At 57.1% G+C, this 13,961-nt stretch overlaps 6 protein-coding genes across 6 annotated transcripts; 4 read left to right on the top strand and 2 right to left on the bottom strand.

Moving 5' to 3' along the window:
* Positions 1 to 184: 184 nt before the first annotated feature.
* Positions 185 to 2,193, top strand: PHYSODRAFT_539827 (hypothetical protein; the record flags this gene model as incomplete). Its single annotated transcript, XM_009521833.1, has 1 exon — positions 185 to 2,193. One exon carries the CDS (start codon positions 185 to 187, stop codon positions 2,183 to 2,185), a length of 2,001 nt encoding a protein of 666 aa, XP_009520128.1. The 3' UTR covers positions 2,186 to 2,193.
* Positions 2,194 to 4,466: 2,273 nt separating this feature from the next.
* Positions 4,467 to 4,991, top strand: PHYSODRAFT_479682 (hypothetical protein; the record flags this gene model as incomplete). The annotated part of the gene is made up of 2 exons (XM_009521832.1): positions 4,467 to 4,585; positions 4,853 to 4,991. Coding segments are annotated over 2 exons (258 nt in total), but the record flags the coding sequence as incomplete, so codon positions are not given.
* Positions 4,992 to 5,140: 149 nt separating this feature from the next.
* Positions 5,141 to 5,458, bottom strand: PHYSODRAFT_484065 (hypothetical protein; the record flags this gene model as incomplete). Its single annotated transcript, XM_009521831.1, has 1 exon — positions 5,141 to 5,458. A coding segment is annotated over one exon (318 nt), but the record flags the coding sequence as incomplete, so codon positions are not given.
* Positions 5,459 to 5,651: 193 nt separating this feature from the next.
* PHYSODRAFT_350011 (hypothetical protein) lies at positions 5,652 to 8,391 on the top strand (the record flags this gene model as incomplete). Its single annotated transcript, XM_009521830.1, has 5 exons — positions 5,652 to 5,668; positions 6,064 to 6,382; positions 6,448 to 6,771; positions 7,151 to 7,318; positions 7,342 to 8,391. 5 exons carry the CDS (start codon positions 5,652 to 5,654, stop codon positions 8,326 to 8,328), a joined length of 1,815 nt encoding a protein of 604 aa, XP_009520125.1. The 3' UTR covers positions 8,329 to 8,391.
* A 390-nt stretch (positions 8,392 to 8,781) lies between these two features.
* On the top strand, positions 8,782 to 9,636 carry PHYSODRAFT_481159 (hypothetical protein; the record flags this gene model as incomplete). The annotated part of the gene is made up of 1 exon (XM_009521829.1): positions 8,782 to 9,636. The coding sequence occupies one exon, from the start codon at positions 8,782 to 8,784 to the stop codon at positions 9,634 to 9,636; it is 855 nt and encodes a 284-aa protein (XP_009520124.1).
* A 201-nt stretch (positions 9,637 to 9,837) lies between these two features.
* PHYSODRAFT_325908 (hypothetical protein) lies at positions 9,838 to 13,809 on the bottom strand (the record flags this gene model as incomplete). Its single annotated transcript, XM_009521828.1, has 1 exon — positions 9,838 to 13,809. The coding sequence occupies one exon, from the start codon at positions 13,807 to 13,809 to the stop codon at positions 9,838 to 9,840; it is 3,972 nt and encodes a 1,323-aa protein (XP_009520123.1).
* Positions 13,810 to 13,961: the final 152 nt, after the last annotated feature.

The following is a 13,961-nucleotide window of genomic DNA, read 5'->3' as shown; positions in this document are numbered from 1 at the left end:
AGGCTGTAGCGAGCGTCCTGCAATGCGACCGGCAGTTGAAGCTGGCTGGCTCGTCTCTGGGAACTCAAAAGCTCAGGACCACACCAAATTGAGGTACCGCACACAAAACGTCCCGCCGTGGCGTCCGTCGTGCAGCAGTCTTCAAGATATCGGTTACTGCGCTCCTCCTCACACTCTCGTCACCATGGGCGCAGGCAGCAGCTCCGAGCTGCCCATGAGCCAGATCGACTTCGACTCGTACACGGGCAAGCGCTACACCGTGGAGGTGCCCAACACGCGCGATGCCACGCACGGCCCCGCCTACGAGGTGGCGGACAAGGAGCCGGTCAACGAGGACGAGATGACGCTGTACCACAACTTCCTGCGGGGCTGCAGCATCGAGCATGGCACTAGGCCGCTGTATGGGCGCCGGACGGTGGACGCAGACACGGGCAAGGCCGGCGCGTTCGAGTGGCTCACGTACAACGAGGTGAAGACGCGCGTGGAGCGCGTGGCCAGCGGCTTGAAGGCGGTCGGAGCGCTCGAGCGACAAGACGTGGTCGGCGTCTTCTCCAAGAACCAGCTCGAGTGGTGCCTCGTGGCGCACGCGTGCGACCGCATGAGCTACGTTCTCGTGCCGCTCTACGACACGCTGGGCCCCGACGCGGTGCCCTTCATTGTCAACCACACGGAGCTGCGCGTGCTCTTCTGCGGCAAGAAGCAGTTCGATGTGGTCATGGACTGCGTCAAAGACTGCCCAACGCTCAAGACCATCGTGCAGTTCGAGCCGGTCACGGAGCAGCAGATCCAACAAGCCGCGGCCAAGAACCTGGAGCTGCGCAGTCTCGAGGAGCTCGAGCTGCTCGGCGAAGCGGATCCGAAGCGAGCAGACCCACCAAAGCCGACGGACGTGTCGACGCTGTGCTACACGTCGGGAACGACCGGTGACCCCAAGGGCGTGATTCTGCTGCAGCGGAACTACGCGTATGTCGTGCGGCAGATGTGCAAGCGGATGCAGATTTTCCCCTCGGACGTGCACTGTTCCTACCTGCCGCTGGCTCACGTCTTCGAGCGCTCTGTTCTAGGTGTTCTTCAGGCCCATGGAGCTTCTGCGGGCTTCTACCAGGGCGATCTGCTCACGCTCATGGACGACCTAGTGGAGCTAAAGCCCACGGTCTTCGTGTCCGTGCCTCGACTCTTCAACCGCGTGTACGACAAGATCACGCAGGGTGTGGCTGCTGCTGGTGGACTCAAAAAGATTCTCTTCGATCGAGCGCTCGCCGCTAAGCTTGCGGGTCTGCCTGAAGGACACAAGACGCACGCGTTGTGGGACGCACTAGTGTTCTCCAAGGTCCGTTTGGCGCTTGGCGGTCGTGTGCGTCTCATCTTCTCCGGTTCGGCTCCGCTGAGCGCGGAGGTGAAGGAGTTTATGAAGGTCGTCTTCTGCTGCGATGTGGCGGAGGGCTACGGGCTCAGTGAGACCGCCGCTGCAGTGACGGTGGGCTCGGTCGACATGCCCATGGGGCCTCACGTCGGCTGCCCACTCATCTACGGCCAGGTGCAGCTCGAAGACGTGCCCGAAATGGGCTACACGAGTCGCGACAAGCCTCGGCCTCGAGGAGAAATCCTCGTGAAGGGGCCCATGATATTCTCAGGATACTACAAGGAGCCCGAGAAGACTCGCGAGGCAATTGATGAGCGCGGATGGTTCCACACGGGCGACATCGGCTGCTGGAATGCCGACGGCACGCTCAGCATCATCGACCGCAAGAAGAACATCTTCAAGCTGGCGCAGGGCGAGTACGTGGCTGCCGAGAAGATCGAGAACATCTACGCCAAGAGCAAGTACGTGGCTCAGATCTTCGCCTACGGAGACTCGCTGCAGAGCTGCTTGGTGGGGATTGTGGTGCCAGACCCGGAGACGGCCGAGGCTTGGGCTCAGGAGAAGGGGTTGACTGGCGCCGACGCCTCGGCCGCGAAGGTGGCGACGAACCCCGAGTTCCAGAAGGCCGTGCTGGCGGACATGGCTCGCGTGGCCAAGGAGGCGCAACTGCGCGGCTTCGAGTTCGTCAAGAGCGTCCACTTCCACCCGGAGCCCTTCTCGCTGGAGCAGGGGCTGATCACCCCCACGTTCAAGCTCAAGCGCCCGCAGCTCAAGGCGCACTTCCAGCAGCAAATCAACATGCTCTACGAAGGACTCAAGTAAAAGAGGCGAAGGACAGGTAGCGCCAGGATTTAAGGGCTGACGCTAACGCTAATTTCCCATATCATGCAACAGTAGCTTCCATTCTGCAGCCATGGCGTCAACACTCGCCGAAAGAAGTTGAAGTGGGCAGGTGTCATGTACATGTACCATTTCGACTAACGGGGGCGTAAGCTTTCGCTATGATAGGATCAAGCAGCGCAGACTTGCGCCCTTCATGGCATGACATCATCGGCGAATGATTCCTTCTCGCTGGGAGCTTGGTGGCGTGTGCTTTCAGGTGAAGGTATCTTTTCCCCATATCATGACGGTTCCGACTTCCCTATATTCCGACAAGTAGGAAATTGGTCAAAGCCAGTGCAAAATCGGAAATAGGGGAAAATCGGAAATTAGATATTATGTACGGTAAATTAGGACTAGGGGGCCGTTTGACCGATTCTTGTCAGCTTTCAGGCGGTGCTCACAGCCGCGAGGAAATCGCCTCTAGAAGCCTGTGGGCCGAGAAAAACGGCAATTTGCATCTAGGCTCAAAATCGACTCGGAGCAATGTGCTCTCGAGGTGGCAAGTTCATTAATGAGAGCCAGGATCCTGTGGTGGGTCCACTATTTGGGTTGATTGTCTTTAAACAGTGATATTTACACTTCACAAGAGTGACCGTCTCTTCCAGAGCCACTCTTTTAAAAACCTCAATGAGGTTTTATTTAAGCCAATAGAAAAACGCCACGCAGTCAAGCTCTCGGAGGCAACGCCGACAGAGGCCCCGCGGCTTCAGTCTAGATTTCTTAAGCCGAACCCCCCAGACCGCAAGCCAAGCCGGAGGCTCCACCCTCGACGACGAAGCTCAACGGATGAGCGCAGGGCTTGCCCTGAGGAGCGGGATCGAAGCCCGCTGTCGCCAATCACGATTGATGGGAGCCTTCCAAGGTGTGCAGTGTTTGGGTCCGGGCAAGCGGCGACGAGCGGATGGAGAGCGATGCGCTGAGTGCCCGACGGTCTCTGGGCGATGGTTGGCAGGATGGTCATGGCCTTGATCTGCGCGTTCGTATGCTAACTGTCTTGTATTTGTTCATGAATATATGTATTTGCCCCGAACTTTGTGCCTTACACGTGTCCGACGACTTGTAGTATGTTTTGGGTCGCAGCCGGCGCTGGGTAGACGATCCTTTCCAGGGCGAGGTGGCTTTGATACGCCACGATGCGACTGTCGAGGGCACCAGACCGATGAAGCTTGCGCATCTCGCGCAGCACGCTGCCAGCTCCTTTTGCTCGGGATCCCTGCTCGCTCAAGAACCTAAGGACCGCTGCTTCCGCGCGTTTTCCTACTTCGAAGACAAGATCTTTGAAGTCGACAGCATCCTCGCGCAGCACGCTGCCAGCTCCTTTTGCTCGGGATCCCTGCTCGCTCAAGAACCTAAGGACCGCTGCTTCCGCGCGTTTTCCTACTTCGAAGACAAGATCTTTGAAGTCGACAGCAGCACGAATCCGCCGTCAAGAAAGAGCTTCATGTACGCAACGCCCAGGCGGTAGTCGGACTTCTTCTGGCGGTCGCTCGAGTCCCAGACACGGGGCAGCCTCGTGTACCACTCGAACCACAGCGAGGACAGGTTCGTAGCAGCTTTCTTTCTTCGCTTTGCGGGTGGCGCTTGCTCTGACGAAACTTGCTCTTCTGACGCTTCTTCAATACGCTTCACAGGCGGCGCTTGCTTTAGGATGATCGTCTCCAGTGCGAGGAGGCTCGCAGACATGAGCCGATTGCTCTCGATAAGCTCGCTAATGACAGCCAAATGGTGACACCCAGCATGACAGCAGTTGCTCTTTGCTTCCGACTTTTCGTGTGCTTGTTCAGGACTCGAAGCAGCAGACGTACTGATTGCCATGGACCAAGACAGCATGTCGGCGACCAGGATATCAGCCGCTCCCAAGCATTCCTCGATACGCGCAACGAACAGCGTGTCGGGCGCCAGCGCCTTCACTTGCGGGAAATACTTGATCAGGTACGCCGTCAGCACTCCGATAACCTTGCGCCTTATGTTTAGCTTTGCTTCTGCCACTCCAATGCAGGAACCAAACAGCAGCTCCTCCAAGCGCGCCAGGCGTTCCTGCGTCCCATGGTCCAGCGCTGCAACGTCCGCAATGACCGGGGCTTCGTCGACCCTCCAGCCGCTCAGCACTCGGGCGACTTTTCGGTCTTCGCGGGGGGTGTTGAAGACATAGGCAAAGCCTTTGTTCGTGCGGGTCATATCCCATGACCCGCGGTCAAAGATCCACTGCGCTGCTAGCCGCTCGTCTCCGTTGGCGGGCTGGGCACCTTCTCGGCGAAAGGAGTGCGAGGTCAGGTTGCTGGTGGCACCGGCGGGTTCAGCCACCCGCTTCAAAAAGCGGTTGACATACGCTTGGACTCCGTCCTCACCGCGGCCGAGGCTGCTCCTCGTGGGACTTGAAGCTGTGAGCTGAGCTGGCAGGGAGGCGGTGGTGGCTTGCGATGGGTTGGAGCTGGGCGGACTTGCTGTGGGGAGCAGGGAAGCGGTGCTGGGCGGCGACAGGGACGCTTCCAAGGCCGCCGCGGTGTCGCTGCTATCCGCGACGCTGACCCGCAGCACCTCGAGCAGAGGCGCACCTGCGTCGAGCGAGGTTCCAGCGGTGGTGGCGAGAGCGGGAAGCTGACTCAGCAGCGACACACAGGGCGCCTCCTGCATCACCAGAGCAACGGCCAGCGTGTGCAGGGGGCAGGTGAGGAAGTCGTCGCGGTCAGGTACGAGGGTGAGGCCTTGCTCTTCGGCAGTTTTTACACGAAGCATGCGTACGTAGAAAACGTTGTCCGCTGACACTGTGATGTGCTGCTTGCTGATATAGCCGATATCCGAGGAGCGTCCAAAACAGTGCCACATGAGGCACGCGAGCGCCGCATCTTCGTAGTCGGTGGCGACAGACGCCGTGCTGTAGACATAGCGAATTAGTTACCTTAAATCCGCCTTCGTGCAAGGCGGAGCTTTGTTAGTAAATCCCCCATTGTCCCGTTTCAAGCAATGTTTTTCCAAAGTCTTGCCTTGCTTTAGCAGGTTTAACTCTGTAGGAACCCGAAGATGAGGATGCTCATCAAAAAACCAAAGCTTAACGTTTCTAAAGTATGAAATGGCTGTGTTAGACGCCAACTTACCTTTCTTACCTTCATACGTGGCGAGGTAGTAGCCGAAGCGGTCCATAATGGCAGCAAGGCTCTTGCCAGAACTGTCACCACGCGCACAGGCTTGAATGACATTCATAGACACATTCTCTCAAAAGCACCAATCCCTGTGGTGCGCGCTTTTTGCGTGTTCGCAGGGATGAGTGCAGAGAGACTCATGCTACTCTTTGTCTGGCGCTTCTGCCGTTTCAAAGTGCCTATGTGTGTATGTGCGGAGGACCACCAGTGTCTCCACTGACTAGAGCTCCAGGCCTAAAATAGGTTTCTGCCTAGTTGTTGTAATCATGAGCATATTTGAAAAGTACGTACTTGACTGTATTTCACTATGTGAATATACATATTTGCGTCTCGCTTCCGACAAATATTTGTCAGAAGCTGTCGGAACTAAAAACCTATCCCTGTGTGATTTGATTGGATGAAAATAGTGAATAGCGACTGTGTGATTGGTCAGGCCGTCATATATTTCCTGTTCTGTACAATCCTACTAAGCTATCTGTCGGAAAAACTACTATATTCATCCATACAGTAGCCGATGCCAATATTGCCTAATTTATCACCTTCGAGCACCAACGCCGGTGGTGCCCCGTTCGCAGCACCAACACGGCACGCGTACGGCTGTCAGTGGCTTACGAGCATCCGAAGCCATGGTGGCGCTTGTTTATCCGTTCTCCCACTCGGAGCGGACCTCTCAGAGAGAGGGAGGAGTGCCGACTCGTACACGGGCAAGCGCTACACCGTCGAGGCGCCCAACACCCGCGACGCCACTCATGGGCCCGCGTACACGGTGCCCGAGACGGAGCTGATCGACGCAGACAAGATGACCCTGTACCACAACTTCCTCATCGGATGCGGCTTCGACGACGGCAACCGGCCGTGCTACGGTCGACGCACCATCGACCCGGCAACCGGCAAGGCTGGAGCGTACGAGTGGTTCACGTACAACCAAATCAAGACTCGCATGGACGACCTGGCCAGCGGCATGGTGGCGACCTGTGGCCTCAAGCGCCAGGAGAAGGTCGGCATCTTCTGCAAGAACCGGATCGAGTGGTCTCTCATCGGCCACGCCTGCGACCGCATGAGGTGCCGCTCTACGACACGCTCGGCCCGGATGCGGTGCCCTACGTGATCAACCAGACCGAGCTGAGGGTGCTCTTCTGCGGCAAGAAGCAGTTCGACGTCATCATGGACTGCGCGGCCAAGTGTCCGTCGTTGAAGATCATGGTGCTGCTGGGGCCGCTCTCCGACGAGCAGCAGGCGCGCGCTGCAGTGCACAACATCGAGGTCAAGTATTTCGACGAGGTGGAGGCCAAGGGAAAGGCTGAGCCCTGTCCAGCTGACCCCGCACTCCCCTCGGACGTGTCGACGCTGTGCTATACGTCTGGTGCCGTTGGTGATCCCAAGGGGGTCGTGCTGCTGCACCGTGACTCAGGGCTGCCGAAAATAGCATGGCCATAACAATAATGACCATAAATAAATATGGATAATGTATGTTGGCCATTTTCGCTTGGCCATAACATTATTTATGTCATGATGTCCTAGCAATAATTGTAATTGGGCAAATTATCAGAAATAAATCTTGAAATTTAGAGAGACCAATACAAACGTTAAGTAATACATGATCATGATATTTCAACATTATTTATGAGACACATTTTCTGCATGACATTATTTATGTTCTCTTCTTTCTGGCAGGCCTACCATTATTTATGAGCCAGCTTGGCTTACATAAATAAAAATGCCATAATCGGCGGCCCTGCCGTAACTACGCTGCAGTCGACTCAAGATCTACCCGGAGGACATTCACATTTCGTACCTGCCGCTGGTTCACGTCCTCGAGCGCATCGTGCTCGCACTCATGCACCACAGCGGGGCAGCCGCGGGTTTCTACCAGGGTGACGTTCGCACGCTCATGGACGACATCGCGGTGCTCAAGCCGAGCATCTTCGTGACGGTGCCTCGACTGGTCACGACAAGATCGTGCAAGGTGTCGAGGCGGCCGGTGGCATCAAGAAGAGCATCTTCGAGCACGCTCTGGCGGTCAAACTAGCGGGAGTGGAGGCAGACGAGAGCAAGACGAACGCGCTCTGGGACACAGTCGTCTTCGACAAGCTGCGCCAAGTGCTCGGCGGGAACATCCGCATTATCTTTTCGGGCTCCGCTCCATTGAGTGCCGAGGTCAAGAAGTTCATGAAAGCTGTCTTCTGCTGCGAGATCGTGGAAGGCTATGGCATGAGTGAATCTGCCGCCGCCGTGTGTATTGGAGGCATTGAAATGCCCACTGAGTCCCATGTAGGGCCCCCGGTCCTCTTCACACAGGTCCAGCTGGAAGATGTCCCCGAGATGGGCTACACCAGCCAGGACAAGCCCCGTCTGCGCGGTGAGATCCTCGTTAAGGGCCCCGAGATGTTCACCGAGTACTACAACAATCCGGAGATGACACGTGAGGCTATTGACGAGCGCGGGTGGTTCCACACGGGCGACATCGGCTGCTGGAACGCCGACGGCACGCTCAGCATCATCGACCGCAAGAAGAACATCTTCAAGCTGGCGCAAGGAGAGTACGTGGCCGCCGAGAAGATCGAGAACGCCTACTCCAAGTGCAAGTACGTGGCGCAGCTCTTCGTGTACGGAGACTCGCTGCAGAGCTGCCTGGTGGGCGTGGTGGTGCCCGATGCGGAGGTGATGAAGGTGTGGGCGCGGGAGCGCGGTCTCAGCGGCGACGACGCCACCAAGGCCAAGGTTCTCGCCAGCCCCAAGTACCAGAAGGACGTGCGCGACGACATGGAGCGCGTGGCCAAGGAGGCGCAACTGTGCGGCTTCGAGCGCGTCCGCAACGTGCACTTCCATCCGAAGCCTTTTTCGTCGGACGAGGGCCTGGTGACGCCGACGTTCAAGCTGAAGCGGCCGCAACTGAAGGCGTACTTCCAGCCACAGATCGACGAGCTCTACAGAGAACTGTAGGCAGCCAACGTTACTGAGTGAAGCCCTCTAGTAGTGTCATGCCATGAATCTACTGCACTCATTATTGTTTGGAGCAATTTACATCCACCGAGTGGGGCTTCCAACCTCGACAGATTTAACGAAGTTACCGACATACAGGATGCGTGATCTATCGAAACCTACATGTAGTTTTCGGCATGTAGGAAGCTCAAGAAGATGGCTGATACCATCGAACACCGCTAAAAGCCTGTCCACTGGTCATTTTCACTAAACAGCTGAGCTCACGTGTCAGTGCCCTACAAATTGAAGATGCACCTCCAACACTTCCAACACTTTGTACCGCGGGAAATGGATCGCCGCATTATGTTGCGCATCCCTTGAACTGCATGTCGGGCGCTGATCTCTTGCCTGCCGCCACTCATTCTTCAACTCGCCGCCCCAAGCTCAACCGACCTCGGCCGCGCTCCAATATTCATGGTGTGGAAGTCTATCGTTCTTTCAGTATTCCTCGCGCTCGCATTCCCGACCACCGAGGCTGTGACGTACTCTTCGGGATGCGGCAATGCTGCGAGCATCACCAGCGGCACGTACACCACCACCGTCAACGGAACGGAGCGCGAGTACATTGTGCGCGTGCCGGAGGGCTACAACTCGAGCGAGCCGTACCCGTTCATCATCGCCTACCACTGGTACGGCGGTAGTGCGTACAATGTCACGCAAGACTCGTCCAAGTACGGCAACGGCAGCTACTATGGTCTGTTGAGCTACGCCAACGAGTCCGCCATCTTCGTGGCGCCCGAGGGGCTGGAGGTTGGCTGGTGGAACACAAACGACGATGACATGAAGTTCACCGACGCCATCGTCCAGACCATCGACGACGAGTTGTGTGTGGACCAAGACCAGCGGTTCGTGGTGGGCTTCAGTTTCGGCGGCTCGATGGCGAATGCGATCGCCAAGTCAGGTCGCGGGACGACCTTCAAGGCCGCCGCCGTTTTATCCGGCACGGACTACGTGGCAGCCATCGGCGAACCTGCCCCCATCGGCTTCTTCGTCGGGCACGGCGTGAGTGACCCAGGCAACCTGATCTCCAAGGGTCGATCCATGCGCGACGTGTTCCTCGAGGTCAACGGCTGCACGAACCAGACTGCACCGGAGCCTGCGGTTGGCTCGGGCTCGCACGTCAAGACGTCGTACGCAAACTGCACCAAGCCCGTGACTTTCATCGCTTTCGACGGTGTGCACGAGTACAGCCCTGTCGACAAGGGATCCTCGTCCTCGTGGGTTCCAAGCGAGCTTTGGAGCTTTTTCTTCCCGTCAAAGAGCAGCTAGGCAAGTGGTCGAGTAGATTCTGAGTGACGAACAAAGATTAAAATTCAACTCGAGAGTGAACTGTGGCATGTACCTAGACTTGTGTAGATGCATTTACCTTTACAGTTCTCTGCACTTGTCCCGAGCGTGACGAAGGAGTGAGTGTACATGTTCTCCCCTCGCGCTAGTTTTTCACATTACGTGCCATCCCTGTTGAACAGCTTACAGGCGCAACGAGTACCCGCTCGATGAATGGTAGTAGCCACCGTTGCTCCCCTTCGTTGAGCTGGTCGTGGTTGTAGTAGAGCTGCTCGTGACACTTCCACTGCTGACGGTCTTGACTGTCGTGGTAGTCGTCGTCGTTGTCGCAGTACCCTGGCCGTTGCCCACCAACATGGACAACACATCCGACTTTTCATTTTCGGCGCGCTTGCGCATGCGGCGGCGCTGGTTCTTCGTGAGCTTCACCTCGCCCATGGCCGGCGTGCCACCAACGGGGCCCACGCGCTTAGGCTGCTGTCGCTGTTGCGACTGCGTGTTCGGTTGGGAGTTCTCGTCGCTGACCTCAGCATCGCGCGCACCGTTCGTCTTCTTATCATCGTCTTCCTGCTCCTCCGTTTCTTGCTGGTAGCGGGCGCTACGGCGCTGCTGGAATTCCTCTTCGTTGCGCAGCAACTCCTGGATCTTGTCCTCCATGACTGTGCGCACCTTCTGGACTTCCTCCTTGGGTCCCTTGAGCGTGATCGAGTTGTCGCCACGACGAATGTCAATCATGACGTCGGGGAATTGCTTTTGCAGCGCACGAATGTTGGCGCCACTCTTGCCGATAAGAGAGCCGACCATGGAGCTTGCAAAGGCAGGAGAGACCGTCGTAGGCAGGGAAATCGTCTCAACAACGAAAAGCTCAAGCAGGTGCTCCATCTTCTCTACGAGGCGCTCGCGCTCATCGTGGTCATCGCCATAAACGACAACCTGCAGCTCACCCTTCTCTTTTCCGTCGATAACATGGAACTGAATCCCCTTTGCAGCATCCTTCTTAGCGGAGAGAGCCACATCCAACTTGTCCTTGGTGACATCCACAACCGAAGACAGGTTCTTGTGGTGGGTAAGCACGTCCTGGACCTTTTCCGTAGCGAGCTTAATGGCTGCGTCGTCCCTCGAGCTAATGGTAAGCACACGGTCTTCGTGGCGCGAGCCCGAAGGCGATGGGGCATTCAAATCCAATCGAGCGCTGCTTTCCGTGCTGATCTTCTTGATGGTCTCACCATTGCGGCCAACCAGAATGGGCACAAGCCAGCCCGCAATGGGCAGCTCCACGTGCTGCTTCTTCCACGCCTCAACATCCTTCTTCAACTGCTTTGTAATTTCCTGGGTGTGCTTCTTAGAGTCCGCAAAAACCTTGAGAGTGGTCTTGGTAGGCAGGGAAAACACAACGTTGTACTTGGCGCGGAGGGTAGGCAGAAGCTCGTACATACGGGTCGCAATGGAAGGAGGGAGGTCCTCTAGCGTCTGGAAACAGTCTGTGTAGTAGAACTGCAGCACCTTCTCGACCTCAGCCTTGGCCTCGTACACCTTAGAGGCATTGGTGCCTTCGATGCGAATGATACCCTCCTCGGTTGCACCTGAAGCCGCAGGTGAGCGCTTCACGCGCAGCTCGCATCCAGTTTGCTTGCAAATGCGCAACGCGTTCTCGTTCAGCTTCGCGGCTTCGCCCTTGACCTCCAGAGCACTTGCGAACGTAATCGAGGGAAGCGCAATGGTCTCCACAAAGTGCGAGTCCGGTGAAACCAACATCTCCAAGAACTTTTTGATCTTGCCAATTCCCAACGCGGGGCCGCGAATCTTGGCCACCTTGCCGTCATCCTGGAATGATACTCGCATGCCTTCACCACCTTCGGCCTCGAGCTCCTGCAGACGCATCGCAATTGCTTCATACTTGTCAAGCAGCGTATTGAAGTTTGTCGGCGCTGGTCCAGTGACACCACGCGGCAGTCCATTAGAGGATTGCTGCTCTTGCTGAGGCACACGGACACTTTCGATCACATGAGTTTCCTGCAACGTCTTGAGCACATCGTCAACGCAGGCTTGAAGGGCTTCGGGGGATGCCGCCTTGATGCGAACCTGCCCGCGGTTCGGGAATGCATCCAAGGTGGCCTCGGGGTGCGCAAGACGCATCGCCTTGATGCGTTCGCCCTTCTTACCAATCAAACAGCCCGTTGCGAACGCATCCAATTGCAGGAGCTGGCGGTTCTGAGTCTGCAAGAGCTCATCAACCGCAGCCTGCACGCTTTTCAGTTGCTCCTCCGTGCCGATCATCTCCAGCTCAGAGGGTTGGTCGCCCGTACCTCGCAGCACACGGACCTTGGCCCCACTCTTGGTTTCGAGTTCCGACACGGTCTCGCCCTTCTTGCCGATCACAGTCGGGATCTCATCGTTATCGAGAGGCAAGTATCGGACATGATGAGCTTCATCCAGCTCTTCCAGTTGCTCCTTTGCCTTCTGAATCGCCTCAAGTGTACCCGTAAGGGAGATCTTGATTTGATCCGACTCGCTTTCGCTGCTCCGAGCAGCACCATCGCGCGGAGGGGGAGGCAAGTGCAGCTTGCAGCCACTGCCCGTCTCAATTTCGGACAGCTTTTCGCGCTTGGACGCCATAAGCACAGCGATCAAGTAACGCGACGTGACAAACACTGAGCGCTGATTGGTGTCGACGATCTCAGTGATCTTGGTCTTCGCCTTGTTGATGGCTTCCTCATCGTCGCCAAACACGCACACATAGGAGTCTTGAATATCGATGCGGATGTTGCTTTCCTTGCCTTCGTTCTCGATTTCCTTGATTTTGCTTCCCTTCTTGCCAATAATGAGGCTCAGCAAGTGGTTATCGGCGACTTCAATGACCCAGTGGTGTTGCTCGAATTCTTTCAGACGCTCGCGAATCGCGTCTTCCATGGCATCAATCTGCTTCTTGTTGCCCAGCACATGAATCCGTCGCTCCTTCTTGAACACCTTGATCCGGGCCTCCGAGGCATCCGTTCGCAGAAGACGAAGCTGCTTCGCCTTGTTGGCCATGAGGAATTCCGCAAAGAACTCGAACTTGTACTGCGCGAACTCCGATCCCTTGAACAACTCCCTGTCCGCAGGCGTAAAGTTCTTCTCGCGCTGAGACTGCTCATCGATGAGCTCACGCACGAACTTCTCAGCACTAGCAACGCTGTCCTTCGTGCCGACAAGTCTCACGTTGTTCGTCACCTTGTCAATGTCCACCAGAGCGCCGGTGTCTTCCATCAACTGGTTGATAGTCTCGCCCTTTTTGCCAATCAGCTTGGGTACGATCTCAGACGGCAGCTGGATGTCCACCTTGCCGTCCGTCAGGTCGTTAATTTGCTTCTCCAGCTGCTTCGCCTTGGCTGGCGACGCCATGACAGTCAAGATACCCTCCGCTTTGCTGATGTCGATCTTGAGCTTCAGTGATTTCTCCAACTCGTGCAGGTGCTTGGCCTGCTGGAACATGAGCACCTTCACCGTGTCCGGGTGCAGTCCGATCGAGTGGTTGGTGGCCAGAGTGATGTCCTCGACCGCCTCCTTAGCAGCGCGCACCTGCTCCGGGGCACTAGTGATCTTGACAATGTTCTCCTTGTTGTCCACCTCCAGCATGGCGCAGCACTCCTTCTCAAGCTGATGCACGTGCGCGAACTGCTTGCCAATGACGGAGCCCATCTTGTCCGCGGGCACCGAGACCTCGATCGTGACGAAGTCCGCCACGGGCTTCTTGATGTGCGCGGCCAGCTTGAGCTTGCGGATGCCCTGCTGCAGCTGCTGCAGCGTGGCGTCGAACTCCCTGTGCTTCTCGAAGCGCTCCTGCCGCTCCTTGCGCGTGCTGTCGATCATGGTCTGGAACTCGTCGCACGCCTCCTGCTGCGCCAGCTTGTCCTTGAGAGTCTGCAGCTCGCGCAGCAGCACGCGCTCGTCGCTGGCGGACATGGACGTGGTGTTGCGGTGCCACTCCTTGCGCTCCATCTCCTCCTTGAGGCGCTCCGCCGACATGTTGGGGCGGCGCGGCGGGTTCTTGAAGGCCACGCGCAGCTTCTCGTCCAGCTGCTTGCCGGCCGCCGCGTTGGCCGCCTTGGCGGCGGTCACGCTCTCCAGACGCTGCTGCATCTGCTGCAGCATCTCGGCGTCGCTGGGCGTGGACATGGCGGACGGGAGGAGGGGAGGGGCGGGTGGGAAGGCAGGGTGCGGGCGCGCGGGACCACTTGCGGGCTACGGGATCTTTTGTCGAATGACTTGGATCTGGTGCTGCGCGTCAAGCGGAGCGACCGTTTCGGCGGATCACTTGGGGTTTGTAT

The sequence above is a fragment of the Phytophthora sojae genome (genome assembly GCF_000149755.1).
Source record: "Phytophthora sojae unplaced genomic scaffold PHYSOscaffold_2, whole genome shotgun sequence".
Classification (NCBI taxonomy): domain Eukaryota; phylum Oomycota; class Peronosporomycetes; order Peronosporales; family Peronosporaceae; genus Phytophthora; species Phytophthora sojae.
This window is presented reverse-complemented; position numbering and strand designations above follow the sequence as displayed.